The sequence below is a fragment of the Phaenicophaeus curvirostris genome, chromosome 1 (genome assembly GCF_032191515.1).
Source record: "Phaenicophaeus curvirostris isolate KB17595 chromosome 1, BPBGC_Pcur_1.0, whole genome shotgun sequence".
NCBI lineage: Eukaryota > Metazoa > Chordata > Aves > Cuculiformes > Cuculidae > Phaenicophaeus > Phaenicophaeus curvirostris.
Genome location: NC_091392.1, coordinates 139,027,212 through 139,041,272, shown reverse-complemented (window position 1 = coordinate 139,041,272; position 14,061 = coordinate 139,027,212). Strand labels below are relative to the sequence as shown.

Sequence of the window (14,061 nt, the reverse complement as noted above, 5' to 3'; positions counted from 1 at the left end):
TCTTCTAGCCAGAAGACCAGTACGATACAAGTGACCAGTAACAGGGAAGAGATCTCCTTTCTTGTAAAATTCTGTCAATAACACATCTTTCTAAAACTTCAAGGTCTCATCTTTTTGTTATTAAGTTAGACGCTGGCATATGAGGAATGCTCATTTCTCTTGAGTACTCTCTGAACAGCACAGATGACTCTAATGCACTGTCCGGGATGACAGAAGTCTCATCATATTAAAAACACTGGTAAGAATTTGCTGGAAAAGCACACAAAAATGCACAGACCTTTATGACACATGGCTTTAGTTAAAAAATGCTGATGTCTTATCAAGGAAAAGATTAAGAAGATATTTTGATCCCCAAGCCTTAGTACTTGGAAGAATTATTCCATAATAAGGTTGGTTTTCGATCTCATTATAAAGGCACTACAAGATAATAAGGAAAGGTAAAAGAAAACAAAAATGAAGAAAAAAAGGTTTTAAAAGAAAAAAGAAAAGAGGAAACGAGAAAATGGAAATACAATACCAAAAGGAGATGCAAAGATGCAGCTTCTTAACAGAGACTGTAATCAACATAATACTAACAGTTTATTATGGAAGGAGGGACAGTAGATAATATGCAACCTGATAACTTTAAAATGAAATTGCATCTTTTCCTAACTATCTTTTTGTCAGTCTTTTCTTTATTCAGCTTCTAGAAAGCATTATACAAGAGTTTCTGGAATACATTCTCGTAACACTGTCTTGGTCTTTCATCTGTACAAAACTTTCAGGCTTGTCAGGAGAACAAGGAAGTCTGCAGTGCTGGGAAGGCTCAAAAACTTGCAGATGCAAATTTTTAAAACAACGAATCCTAAAATACAAGATGTGTTATCTTTTTTTCCAGTTAATTAAAAATTTACTTTAAAAAGGCATTTCCCATATGTTTTTTAAAATATTTTTTTTCCCTCTTAAAAACAACTAGAGTATACTCTATTCATTGCCTATCAAAGTAATTTGGAAATACACACGTTACCTGTCTCTGTAGCGAAGCAGCAGTGAAAGATTCATGCCCCTCAACAATTTTCATTAGCAAAGTTATCCATTGAGATGTACTAAGAGTGCTGCACATCTGAGGCATGAGTGCTATACTTCGAATGAATCCCAGCGTGCACCAACTCCTATGCTGTTCTTTATAAACTAATTTATTTGGCAAGGAAGCTAAAAACAAAAAGACATATAAATATAACAACTTACTTTTCCACCATCTAGGCAATTCTCTATATATAAACACAGGGTGGGAGGGTGGCTGGAGAAGTCGTATCACTGAGCTACTCCACTGTCTTTACATGAACTATTAACTTCCATCTTAGTGCCTTAATAATTTTATTATATATGCCTTTAAAACAATTCTCATTCTGATACTGTTTTCTCATTTCAAAGTAACAGCATTATTTCTGAAATTATAAAGCAGCTATGGAAATGAATATGACATACCCAGTCGTACTGTTCTACCCAAAGAGAAAAATAGCAGTACAAAATTCATTGTCTAAGCCAAGCATACACAGCCTGACGCTCCACATCTCATAAATTTCTCCTGCTTTTACTGCTTATGTTCTAAGAGTGCTCAAAATCACGTACGTTGCTTTTCTTAACAATTAAGATATTAAAAGCTCTAAAAATGCATCTTCTAGCCTTTGGTCTTAAAGGATTAAAAAACAATAACAAAAAAGATTTACAAAGTTACAAGACAACAAAGCACAACACAGAAGCACATAGATGAATCAGGTTGTTTCTATATAATATACCTGATTTATCTATTGTTCCACTCTCCACAAGCATACGGAGTAGACCACACAAAGTCCTAGTAGCATCACTTTGCATGACTTCAGCATGGACGCCAGCAGACAGACACAGTGTCTGCAACAGGTTCACAGTACTTGTCAACATCATCGAAGTAGGGTGAAGATTCCTTTCAACTTGTTCTCCTTCTGAAGGAAGACAAAAAAGGCAAAGGAATACATTGAGTTAATCTATTTTACAGAGAATTCTGAAACAAACAGGATGTGAGAAATATGTTGTAAATATTTTCTTAGATGATTTGAGATTAAGACTTGATTTCAAACTGCAATAGAAAAATATAAACCATACACTTTATGCAAATATTTCCAAGTTATTCTCTAACAGTATGCTACTTAAATTTCAAATGCAGTGCCAAGAATACAGAAGCAGTGTGACTAGATATGTAATTAGGCCATATAAACCACACACTTTAGAATAGTATTAATACACGTTAAAACATATACTTCCTGATATCTGTAACTGAAACTATTTCAGTTGGATAACGCTGTTTTCTCTGGTTCATGAATATGCAACAATTGCGATATAATCCTTTCTATCCTCCTTTCTCATGATAAAGCTATCTTAAGAAAGAAAACATACACCTAATTAAGTTATTTTTCTTTGATGAAGCATTTTCTCCTGTGAAAGGAGCTTTTTCATAAGACACACTTCTTGGAACTAAATTAAAACCCTGCCTCTGTTTTTATAAAAAAAATTGCTTTTTTACCAGAATCATCCTCAGTGTCTGAATCCTCTGTTGTGGGCTGTGTTGCTGGCGGTGGCTCAGCTAGTTTGAGATCATATTTTCCTTCCTTCCCCATTCTGTAAGAATTTGTACTTCCAGTGTCCCACTGCACTCTAATCCAGCCATCTTCTCCCAGTTCTCCAATCACACGACCCAAACCTGGAGGGGGTCCATCCTGACAGAAGAGAGAGGCTCAAGTTACAACACGTATCCAAAGTTCATAAAATAATAATACGACTGCTCTTATTTGCTGCTAAACTTCAATGTCTCAAAATCCAGTAAAATTTCACAACCTTCAAATGAAATTATCCCAGGAAAGCGCAGCAACATTCAGATCTAGATTTATTTTACTATGTACTAAATATGTGCCATACACACCTAGCTAGAAATACATAATGTTGTAGAAAACAAGTGATCCAATTTCGTGTTAAATCACTAATCTGAACAGTCTCACTTAAAAAATTTCATCTCCAAAAATGAAGTTCTTTAACATATTTTATGGAAATTAATTAATACATCTTAGTTAATACACTTTTTAAATTTTAATTTTATATTAATTTATTTTATGGTAATTACCCTGGTCTTTGAAATATAAAATTACTTTAAAGTTTGATCATAAAATTCACACACAGCCCACTGAACAAAGACTTTAGATTTTAACACATTTAAACCTGTATGAAAGAAGCTGTACCTGATCACCCCACTTCCAGTCTACCCCTCTCACCACTCTGGTACCAATTTTCATCATGGCTGCTAGCTCTGGTCCAGAAACAGGGAGCTGAACAGGGGTAGTTTCCTTTCTGGACTCCTCTAGGACTGTGGCAGAAGCTCCTTGAGAAGAAGCAATCATATCTTCCTCAGTGTTGTCAGAACTAGGTCCTAAAGAGGAAAAAAAATTATGAACAGTTACAAGGCTGGTTATACATACATTTGTCACACTGAAACTTTAAAGTACATGGGTTTGTAATGTAAAAGCAACAACAAATTAGAAAGCGGACTTAAAAGGCAATAAAGTCAAATGAGCTTTTAGTAAAGTAGGAATTTATGGTTTCAAATGCACAGAGCTTTAAGTGCTTTATGTTGAACAAAAATAAGCCACAAATAATAGACATTATAACGACGAGTCCAGTGGCTAACTCTAACAGAATTTTTTTTAAAAATGCCTTATGAGCACTTCAGTTAAGTAGAAATTACAAGAATAAATATTTGCTATTATCTAAGAAAAACAAGTTAAAAAAAGCAAAAGACATGAATAATGGCAAAAATCATCACACATCTTATAAGAGAACAAAGGAATCTTTCAGCTCAAATATGCAAACCAGGAACAGTTTAAATATGTAGAAGAAATTAAACTGAATGAGTAACGAGTATGCAGTTTTTAATGTTTCTATTTAAAATTTTTCATTTTTAATATATTTGTAATGTTTCCACCAAAATTACACTATCACTCCTAAATTCTAGCAAAGGATAACGAAAGCGTATGCTTAGGAGGAAAACCATGACCGAATAAAGGCCATAGCCAAACTAATTTCCTTTATAACTCTGCTTACAGATGTGGGTTTTGTATGGGGGTAAAGATGAATAACATTAAGTATTACCTCGAAGCAGCAAAGTCATTCTGCAGTTTGGGTACACCAACAAAAAAAAACATCCAAGAGTTACGTGCTTTCTTACAAACAAGAAACCAGAAGATCTCCTACCTATCAGCCGCAGTGCTGTTTGCGTCAATGCTAGCATGCCAGAATTAAGAAGGAGGCTCAAGGTATTAGCACCATGCTGCAGCGTCAACATGTTGAGCATGACCAACAGAAAACGTGCTTGTGGAATAGTCCCAAGACTTGGTCCCGCTGGATTCTCATTAGTAATTGTTTGTAGAGGAACAGGTTGTACACCTAATTCAAAAATAATACAAATAACACAGTTTACATTTGGGAACTGCATAAAACGGTTATAGATTTGCTTGATGGTTTTAAATACCTTTTATTCCCTGCTAGGCTTTAAAAAGAAACTTCTTATGGTAAAATGTTACTAATAAGTAATCAATTGCCTGTTGACTCTCAAAGAAGGGTTGGTGGGGTGAACAACAGATGGATGGAAGGAAAGTCAAAGTATTTCTCATCACAAAACAAGGGAAAAGATTTAGGATCCAAATTACCCGGAACTTTAAAAAAGGCTACAACATTATTTTTAAACAGTTTTCTGCTAAAGCAACAGCAACAAAATCAGATTCACCTAGTTCTTTAAATTTTGCATTAGCATCCAGCAAGATGTTCCGGACATTCTGAATAGCCCACGCATACAACTTCCCAAAAGTTACTTCTAGCAGCATTCTGTTAAACGGTGGGATTAGATCAACATCCTTCAAGCAGTCAGTAAGAGGTTCCCTGTGTAGTAAAACAACAATAAAAATAAGTATTTTCTTCTTACTGAAGAATTGTAAAAGGAAAAACAACAAAGAAGTTTTACCCTATATTTGCTCCTTCTGGAATAAGCCTCTGCCATCCACAGAACATAGCATACTGTACAGATGGGAGCAAAAAGTTTTTTGCTGCCAATTTCAGAATGGTATCTATTCCCTCCAGGCGAACTTCTGCTCTTTCCAGCTGCAGAAGAAAACCACAATTCTCATACTTATGTAAACTCCTAATATATCCAAGTCCACTTTCATTGATCTTACCTGTTTTAATAAACATTTTCTCATTTTTTCTACATCCACCGGCTCCTCTTTAAGCGCAAATTCAACAATGGTGTTAAGGAGGGCAGACTGTGGATACAAGCCTTGGACATTTTGCTTCAGCCATTTGTATCTGTGGACACCTGTAACTGTACTCAAAATTGGCTGCCACTTATCCTGCAAAACAGGAAGGTAGTATGTTAAAAGAAACATTAAATTACTGAAAATGCAAATTACTTTATGTAAAACCATGTCCAAATTTAAAATACTAAGAGGGAAAAAACCCTAAACAAATAACTTCTTCAAAGCCAGGAAAGACCTTTGTATTATTTCTATGTCATTATCATATTTACAATTGCCACATAAAATTTCAAATGCATTGATATTCAAGAAAAAGGAAGAATCCCCCCCAACCTTTATTTTGAAATGAAGCTTTATCTGAACCCTTCTAAGATTATCAATGATCTGAAAAATTAAAGAAGGTATCTTAATATATTCTAAATCTGCAGTAAGCAAGCTTATTTTTAAGTTTTACTGAAACAACACGCTATACTTCATTATATACCTTAAACATCATTATCAGAATATTAGATATCTAGTTAAAGCAATCATGCTTTTTTTTTTTTTTAATGGTTATACTTATAAACAAGGTTAATTCAAAATCTGATTTCCTACCTTGGGTGATCTAATTGGTAAAGGCCTTTTATCTATAGGTACAGGGCTGTGAGGTACCACACAGGATTCTTCTAAATCACTCTCCTCATTTCCAATTTTGCATTCTTCCACATCAGCAGATTCAGATTTTTTTGGCACTAGAAATAAAAAAAATAAATAAATATAAAATACTCTTTCATGCAATCTGATATTTTACAGTGTCACATTTCTAGGTTTGCATGATGACTTACAGCACACAGAATGCTCAAGATCTCCCTGTAATAAAATGAAAATGTACTCTTGATCAACTTTATGTCCAACTATTATCAAATTACCTCCAGTAAGACCTGCTATATGCTTTTATCTTTAAAGACCGATTTCAAAAGCACTTCAGTGTTTGTTCAGCACATTAATTTATTTCCAGCTAAGCAGCTCTTAGACTACACTGCTTTAATAAAACATGATCTTTTAATGAGATGCTACTTCTAATTAAACCTTACTAAAATCAGTTCAGAGGGACTGATATTGATGGATCATTTTTAATACGTTAGAGCACAAAGAAGCATGTCTCAACTAAGCTTGACTCTCTGGTCTGCCTGTATTTGCTGTAGGAACTGAAGTGTAATCATCAATTGAGAAAACTGCATGAAAATGCAGCAGAAAGCAAATGGCTTTGATGCTTTACCTAACCAGATTCTCAAATACAGAGAAGCAAACCATGAAATGAGATTTATTTTCATTGTTTCAATGAAAATACAATATTAATGTTGCCTTACCTCTTTTTTTCCTTTTTTCTCTTATTATTTTCTGAGCTACCCTCCGCCATCGGGGCAAGGAACTCAGAAGTTTAAATTTAGACATTATAGAGAGATCATTGCAAACTGCGGGACGGAGTTCATTGAATAAGAATCTCAAACGTTCAATGACAGGAGCACAAACTTCCTTGTAAGAACGTCCTTGTTCTTGATGGGTCTGGAAAAGGCATTGAATGATGAGGTTACTGTTCAACATACAATAAAATTAGCAAGATATAAGTTCTTAATAAAACACTTGAAATTACAAATAATCTAAACTTCAGCAAGGAAGAGGCTTACCTTAATCAGTGAACATTTTGCTTGGTAGACAACACGACACACATCCACCACAGATTTTGGGAGTGTCTTGTGCTTTACCTGGTCAACTCCAAGGGTACCGGGATGAACAAGAGACAGTGCTACGTGACCTTAATGGGAAAAGACAATCTCTGAATACATATTTCCAAAATCATCCATAACAGAGTTTAAACTGGTCTAAAATGTATCCTGGGACAGCTATACCACAAGCCTACTTACCCAAATCTTCATGCTTCAGAAGACAGCATAGTAACAAACGTCCTACTTCTTCCACAGGATGTTCAGGAGGGAATGTGATTGGTGTTGTTAAGTGACACTGTTTACAGTATCTCTCTATTTGACACAAGAAGTCCTGCAAAAACACACAACAGCTTCTATTTAACTTTGTTTTTAAATACAATGAAAGGACCCAAAAACTGCCACAGCTATCATATAAATTGCATGGAAGAACTTCTACAATCCGAGCTAGCATTCAGAAATGAGATACCCCACACAGTACGTGCTTTTTAATACATAGTAATTACAAGGCAATACTACGAATAATACCTTGTATCATTCTTCTTGCATGAAGAGCAACATGGCTCAAGGAACAAAGTTACTACTGCTTTTATCTCTTTCTGTGACAGCCAGGTCACCTAAGGTGTTTTTTAATTGTCTTCTCCTGACTTGTCACTACTGCTGCCCTATTCTCCTAAGGACTTGTTTGAGTTTTTTTGATAAAGGAGTGGAACTGAAAATCTGGAGGTATTAAAGAAGACAGTGACCAATGTAAATCTTAGGAAGTTTCATAATATGCACAATTCCAGCCAGGTGAAACCTGGATACCAAGGCACAAAGGGACTTTAAGACAAAGACACGCATGCATCTGACACACAAAATACATCTGTACTTTGACAAAGGAAACTCCATCTTATCTCAGCTAGAGGTATGCAGGGTCTGTCAATGCTACCAAAACTTGACATGGAAAGTAATGCATTGCTATATTTTTTTGGTAAGAATGCATTTACATTTTTTATGTCTCGCACCCAAAAATTCAAAAGAAAAAACTATACTGTCACGATATTAAGTGAAATACTCAAATTTCATCTCTTAGTAGTACTCAACCACTTATTTCACAAAAAGGAATTCTCAAATAATTTTTTCAACTGTTTTAACTTTTGGAGACTTTTCACCAATGAAACTGCTTCAGACCACCACTGTGACCCTTCAGCAACATTTTTTTGTGAAGAGAACTACACAGGGCTTACCTTCACAGTGTGATCCTGAATATTGTTATCTGCAATAGCTTGGAGAAAAGGCTGTGAATGGTCACTCAAAGTTAATCGATGTGCATATAGTTTGGATTTATTTGGAGTAGTATTACCAGGTGAACTGCAATGGTCTTCATCTTTTTCTTCATTGTAGCTGTAATGGATCTGACTAGTCTGCAAGCCACCAGAAAAGATAGAGGACTTCAACCATTCTAAAAGGAAAAAAAGAAAAAGGAAATCGTAGATTAAGCTATCAAGACTCAACAATTCCCTCAAATAAAAAGCATTCACAGCTTCAAACAAGGTTTAGCAGCTCTTCCATTTGCTGAAACTTTTTCACAGATAGAAAAGGGTACTGCAAACAAGAAACAATTAAGTAACAGGGCAGCCATCACTTGTTTAGAGATAACAGGGCCTTAGCTATTTTCCTCTGATTAATAATCAATTATATCCTCTATTCACCAAATTAAGATATTCAGCCAGACAAAATCCAAACACCAGATGCTTTAGGCACTCTTAACTGAACACAAATCAGTAAGACAACTGGCATGCAGAGTATACTTTCTCTTCCAATATTCTCCACCTTGTGTATTACAAAACTGTGGATATTTAACTGTTCAAAACTATCCAATCCCCATTTCAATCCTGCTAAATTTTTGGAGCTTGACAAGTGTGGTAATTAACATTAAGAATAAAGAACTTCTGAAGAAGTCAATAAAGCTACAGGTGCTAGATTTCCAATTATTTTATTTGGCCTGTATCTTTTTCTTTCATGCTTTGATAAGCATTTATCACTTATTTAAGCTTAAAATATAGTTCTGCTTACTCGCACATTCAACTTCCAGAGGAGAAAGTGGTGTGCTCATGGCCAGGTAGGAAGCGTGCAGTCCAAGAAGAAGACCCAAATTCCTTTCTGTGTCTATCAGAGGTGATGACAAAGTACTGAGATCTGGTGTCGTAATCACTTCCTGGTCAGGCTAATTAAAAGAAATAGGAGTTGAAAGCTAGAACTGAGCTCCAAAAAGAATTTTGAAAGTAAAGCAATAGTTTACTTCAGAAAGTGTGTATCCATCAATACACAACATTTTTACCTCCATATACTGGCCAACACAGAAGGCATGCATTGACTCCCGCGTGTCCTCAAATTGCAAAGCAGCTTCCAAAGCAACAACTGGGTCCTCACCTGCAAACTGAGCTAATGAGAGAATGAGGTAGTAAGTACAATATCTAAAAACCTGTTTACGCCATCCAGTTTTCAAACAGAAGGTTTTGGTGTCTTTAATTCAGATGCTGATTCTCACCAAGTATGCTACTGCCAGTTAAAGACTGGGTTTGGAAGTCCTTTATATCATACACTTTCCCATCAATCACTGTCCAAAATCCTCCATCTTTGTTGTGGTTCTCTAGATCAGCTTTACGTATAAGTGTCACCTCCTCATTATTTCTGCAACTCTGGCCAGTGAAAAATGAACCTACAGGTATAAAACAGAACATAGAAGCCATCAACAGAAAAACAGAAAGTGAAGTCTTTCCTGAACGTTCTTTTAATAGCTGCCTGATAAAATTCTTTACTTCTATTCAAAAGCTGCTTGTCTTTTGATATGGTGAAAAGTCAAAACGGCTATTAGTATGTTCCTGTCTACACATTATGCAATTAAAACACTGTACGCTGTATTCTTTTATGCATTAATCTCCAACGTCACACTGTCAACTACCTAGCACACCTCAACTATATGGCTGTTTTATGTGGAGGTATTTTGGCAAACCACTGCTCCAGTCACAGAATCATAGAATCACCAGGTTGGAAGAGACCCACCGGATCATCGAGTCTAACCATGTCAGTTCTCCCTGAAAATTATTCAGTCTTATTGCATGTTTGCCTGTGAGGCATAGACTGAAATTAAATATACAAACAAAATCCATCTATCTTTTAAATAAAGGAAAGTTACGTACATGTTAGAACTCTTCCAATCTACATATCGCAGAATCACCAGGTTGGAAAGACTCACGGGATCATCGAGTCCAACCATTCCTATCAACCACTAAACCATGCCCCTCAGCACCTCAGCCACCCATCTTTTAAATATCTGTAAACTATTTCAAACCAAAGGTAATTTCATCCAGGCAAGAACCCTCAGAGTAACATTCACACACATGTGCCTCCAGTTCAGATTGCTGTATTAAACCAATAACTCAATTTTCACAAACTTTTTGCTCTCTCCAACATACTACTGTCCAGCAGTGTGACCTTTCGCTCTCTTGCGTTATGCCAACCATGTATCATTCCTACCACCACCAGTGAAATGGTCACAGTCAGAAATGTAAATTTTCTGCTTTTCTTTCCACCCCAGGCAACCCACATTACGAAGTGTCCTGGGAAAAGTAAAATTCCTTATCTCAAAGCTTTCACATTACTCGCCTTTCACGTTATGGACAGAATTTAGTGACAAAACACACAGACGTACTACTCCTGTTTTCACTGTATCTTTTCACACTCAAAACCAAAACTTATGTGAATTACCTCTTTAAAAAGCTGCACTTGTATTCTGCTTAATTCTACCTCTATACATAGCTTCCTTAAGAGTTTATTGACAGAAACACATACTGCCACATGACTGTCATATGAATTAGTTAATAAAAATTTCTAGTGTAAAGCAGAATTCCCTTCCTGAGAGTAGCTCATGGATAGTCACCATTTTTATATAGCTACTTCATGAAAACATAACTAAATTGTCCAGATGCCACAAGTACATACCCATTATTCCTGGCCATGCTAAATCCTCATTGTCATCCCTTTCCTTTCCAGGGGCTAAATGGTTAAATCTGTCTAGATGTTCTAGCAAGCCAGCCAACAGAGGGATAGCACCAGCTTCCTGCATTAATATAGCATTTTTACTGAGGAGCAGCACAATAGAAACCACCAGTTCTGGAAGAAGAATGCCTAGAACAGAAAAAAGAAGGCACTGAGATTTAATTCAACATCTGCATTCATAGCATCATGGAAGCAAATCACAAAGAAATACATTCTGCCTTCCATTATTGCTCTTGCCTTTCCCATCAAATTTATCCTCCTCCTTTCCCATCAATCAAAAGATTAAACCGATTCTTTTTTTAGTCATGAAGACAGCAAAGAAAAGCATACCTGTTAGATCTCCATCTACAACGTAAGATACTTCTGCAAAATGCCTGTGACTGGTAGAAGCAATGCTGGTTGCCACAGGAAGTATATCACCAATGTGTGTACACAGGAGAGCAGTGTATTTCTTCAGTAAAGAGCCAACACCTAACAGGTCAGGGCCTGTATTAAATGGAGGGAAAGAACAGAAAATGATCACACAGACATATTGAAGAAACTGATTTCAAAAGCTGTCAAACTCTTCTGAAATGCAGCCACTCAGTATTAGCACTGAATTAAGAAACCATGACTTTTCAGAGCTTTTAAAAATTTTATTAAAAGTCTATTATCTAGATCCTGTTGCCTTCCAAAGAGATATTTTCCTTCACAGAAAACAGTGAAACTACTTTCAAACACTTCTCCGGCAGAATCAGCAACTAGGCTGATGAATGAGACAAGAAGATAAAATAAGTAATCACTATCCCATAGAAGAGGTATTACAAAAATGCTTGAGGAGTGGAGCTTAATTTCTTACAAGAACTTACTGTATGTATTAGGAACCTGCCCAACACAATCTCCTGGGTAAAGTTTACTAACAAGTAGACGCTGAAAACGGAGCAACAGGTCCAAAGAAGCAGATCTCTCTTTGCTACAATGCTCATACTCCATGCAGGAAGAAATGCGACGAGCAACATCTTTCAATTTGACTATCGTCTGTGAAGCGATGTTCCTAATTGGTAAAAAAAGCGTTGTAAAGTCATTAAAAGGAGCTGATAGTGAAAACAGTCCACAGAAACACAGGGAAAGCTTTGGCTAGAATTTCACATAAATCTGTAAGAAGTCCATGTAAAGCTTATTTGTTAAACAGGATTTGTAAAATACATTCATTTTGTATTTTTTGTCTTCACTCCTTACAAAAGACATAATGCAACAATTTTTACTGACATTCTGAAATGAAAGTCATAACACTATGTAGTTCATGAGTCTCAGTACCGATTTAATTATATGGTTACCACCTCATTTAAGTCAAAAAGCACAATAAATTTGTCCATTGCTTCCTGCTACACATATGAGTACTGTTGTACCTGACTTAAAAGCAGCTTCGTCCTCAGCATCTTATTAGTCACTCCTTTACAACTCTTTCTCAGTGCAAAGAATTTAGAATTCAAGTTTCTTCCTCACTTACAGCTCCAGCTACAGTCTCCTTTAAGCAAAATATTCAATTCTAAATAAACAGGGCAAAACATCTAAATAAATTCATGCTGATTCTCATACTTTGCAAGGACAGGCTTTCAAATGTTTGTCCTACATTGGTTAGACACATTTTCAGAGTACAGGAAGAAATATCAAAATCCATAATGGCAAGGTAATGTCTTCCTAAGATGAGGTAATTAAGATTAGAACTTTGCACCTCAGCAAACACAAAAGAGCAAAACTATAGAAAGCTAGAAGAACGTTGGACTTTGGATTCTGAGGAGCTAAAAATGCTAGCAGGAGACCAAATTATTTGCTAACCAAAACTGACAATCTTTCAGTTGACTGGTTCGAATAACACCTAAACAGACCTTCTGTACAAAAAGAAAAGACAATTTTGAAGCAATTACCTCAGTAACTGCTGAATTAGCTGAACTAACGGTAAACTTTGTTTTCCTGCAGATTCATAGATTCCAGTATTAATAAGGTCTTTGTCCAATGGAGTCCTATTCCTGTGAAGTGTTGATGCATTCGCTTCTTGTTCATCAATTTCTTTTTCTTTCTGTGCTTCTTTTTTTGCCTCAATATCCTAAAAAAGTTTAGCAAGTAAAAGAAAACGCATAAAATGCTACTGTGATTATGAAACATTTTATTAACAAGTATTCATACCAACAAGCTTAAGTTACTGCTACCTGTGCCAGAGACAAAACAATTCCTACCATACTAAGGTGTACTGCATACTCTCCAACAACCACGTGGGCACACTTTTTTTAAAATATAAAAAGAAGGGGGGGGGGGTGGAAGGAGGTGTGAAGGCAAACAAGAGTAGATGAACTCCAAATTCAATATCCACCATACCAAGTTAAATGATTTCTGTTCTGTGTTTAAACATACCAATACGTGCTGCACATTTCATAACGGAAGGCACATTTACTCTCTATTTAATAAAACAAATCCAGTCCACCACAGAAGAACCTGGGATAGATTTTTTACTGAGCTACAGTAATACAGACCTCTATGGAGATAATTCCATCCAGTTTTTAGACAATGTACATTAACCTGTACAGTGCTGCATGCTGCCACCTAGATAACTTTCAGAATATATCTGAAGTTGGTTCAGACATCTCTGACCTATTCTGTAATGTATATGTGTCCTAGGAGAGTTGGTTAAGAATCAGGAAGTTCTGTATGCCTTTAAATACAATAGAAAACACTAATGCTAGACTATGCATTAAACCAAAACTTAATACGTGCATTTCCTCTGCATCATAAACCTCCATTTACAGACACTGGAGAGAAATAAAGAAGAAAATCTACTAGGAAGAATTATCTAATTCTGCAATGGAAAAGCACATTTTTGTTTTCATAGCCATAAACATATATAGCAATTTAAAGCAGCCCAGGTAGAGGATATCCCATCTCCAAGAAGCTAAGGGAGAAGACAGCATACATAGAATGTTTCTTTCATCCTTTGTATAACTAGTCAGCATTTGCTAAACATTCAA

The 14,061-nt window shown here is 35.9% G+C and overlaps 1 protein-coding gene across 2 annotated transcripts in view; it reads right to left on the bottom strand.

Moving 5' to 3' along the window:
• HERC2 (HECT and RLD domain containing E3 ubiquitin protein ligase 2) overlaps positions 1–14,061 on the bottom strand; it is a 112,155-nt gene that overhangs the window by 56,467 nt on the left and 41,627 nt on the right. For both annotated transcript variants that reach the window (XM_069875964.1, XM_069875973.1), the window contains exons 20-39: positions 12,967–13,145; positions 11,908–12,092; positions 11,390–11,545; positions 11,003–11,188; positions 9,549–9,719; positions 9,339–9,442; positions 9,074–9,224; positions 8,245–8,459; positions 7,217–7,349; positions 6,980–7,107; positions 6,662–6,857; positions 5,907–6,043; positions 5,235–5,408; positions 5,024–5,160; positions 4,790–4,941; positions 4,258–4,449; positions 3,249–3,436; positions 2,540–2,732; positions 1,779–1,961; positions 1,007–1,191 (exon numbers count right to left, since the gene is read on the bottom strand). In XM_069875964.1, the coding sequence (XP_069732065.1) occupies positions 1,007–1,191; positions 1,779–1,961; positions 2,540–2,732; positions 3,249–3,436; positions 4,258–4,449; positions 4,790–4,941; positions 5,024–5,160; positions 5,235–5,408; positions 5,907–6,043; positions 6,662–6,857; positions 6,980–7,107; positions 7,217–7,349; positions 8,245–8,459; positions 9,074–9,224; positions 9,339–9,442; positions 9,549–9,719; positions 11,003–11,188; positions 11,390–11,545; positions 11,908–12,092; positions 12,967–13,145 (3,345 nt within the window). The remainder of the gene's footprint in view (positions 1–1,006; positions 1,192–1,778; positions 1,962–2,539; positions 2,733–3,248; positions 3,437–4,257; positions 4,450–4,789; positions 4,942–5,023; positions 5,161–5,234; positions 5,409–5,906; positions 6,044–6,661; positions 6,858–6,979; positions 7,108–7,216; positions 7,350–8,244; positions 8,460–9,073; positions 9,225–9,338; positions 9,443–9,548; positions 9,720–11,002; positions 11,189–11,389; positions 11,546–11,907; positions 12,093–12,966; positions 13,146–14,061) is intronic.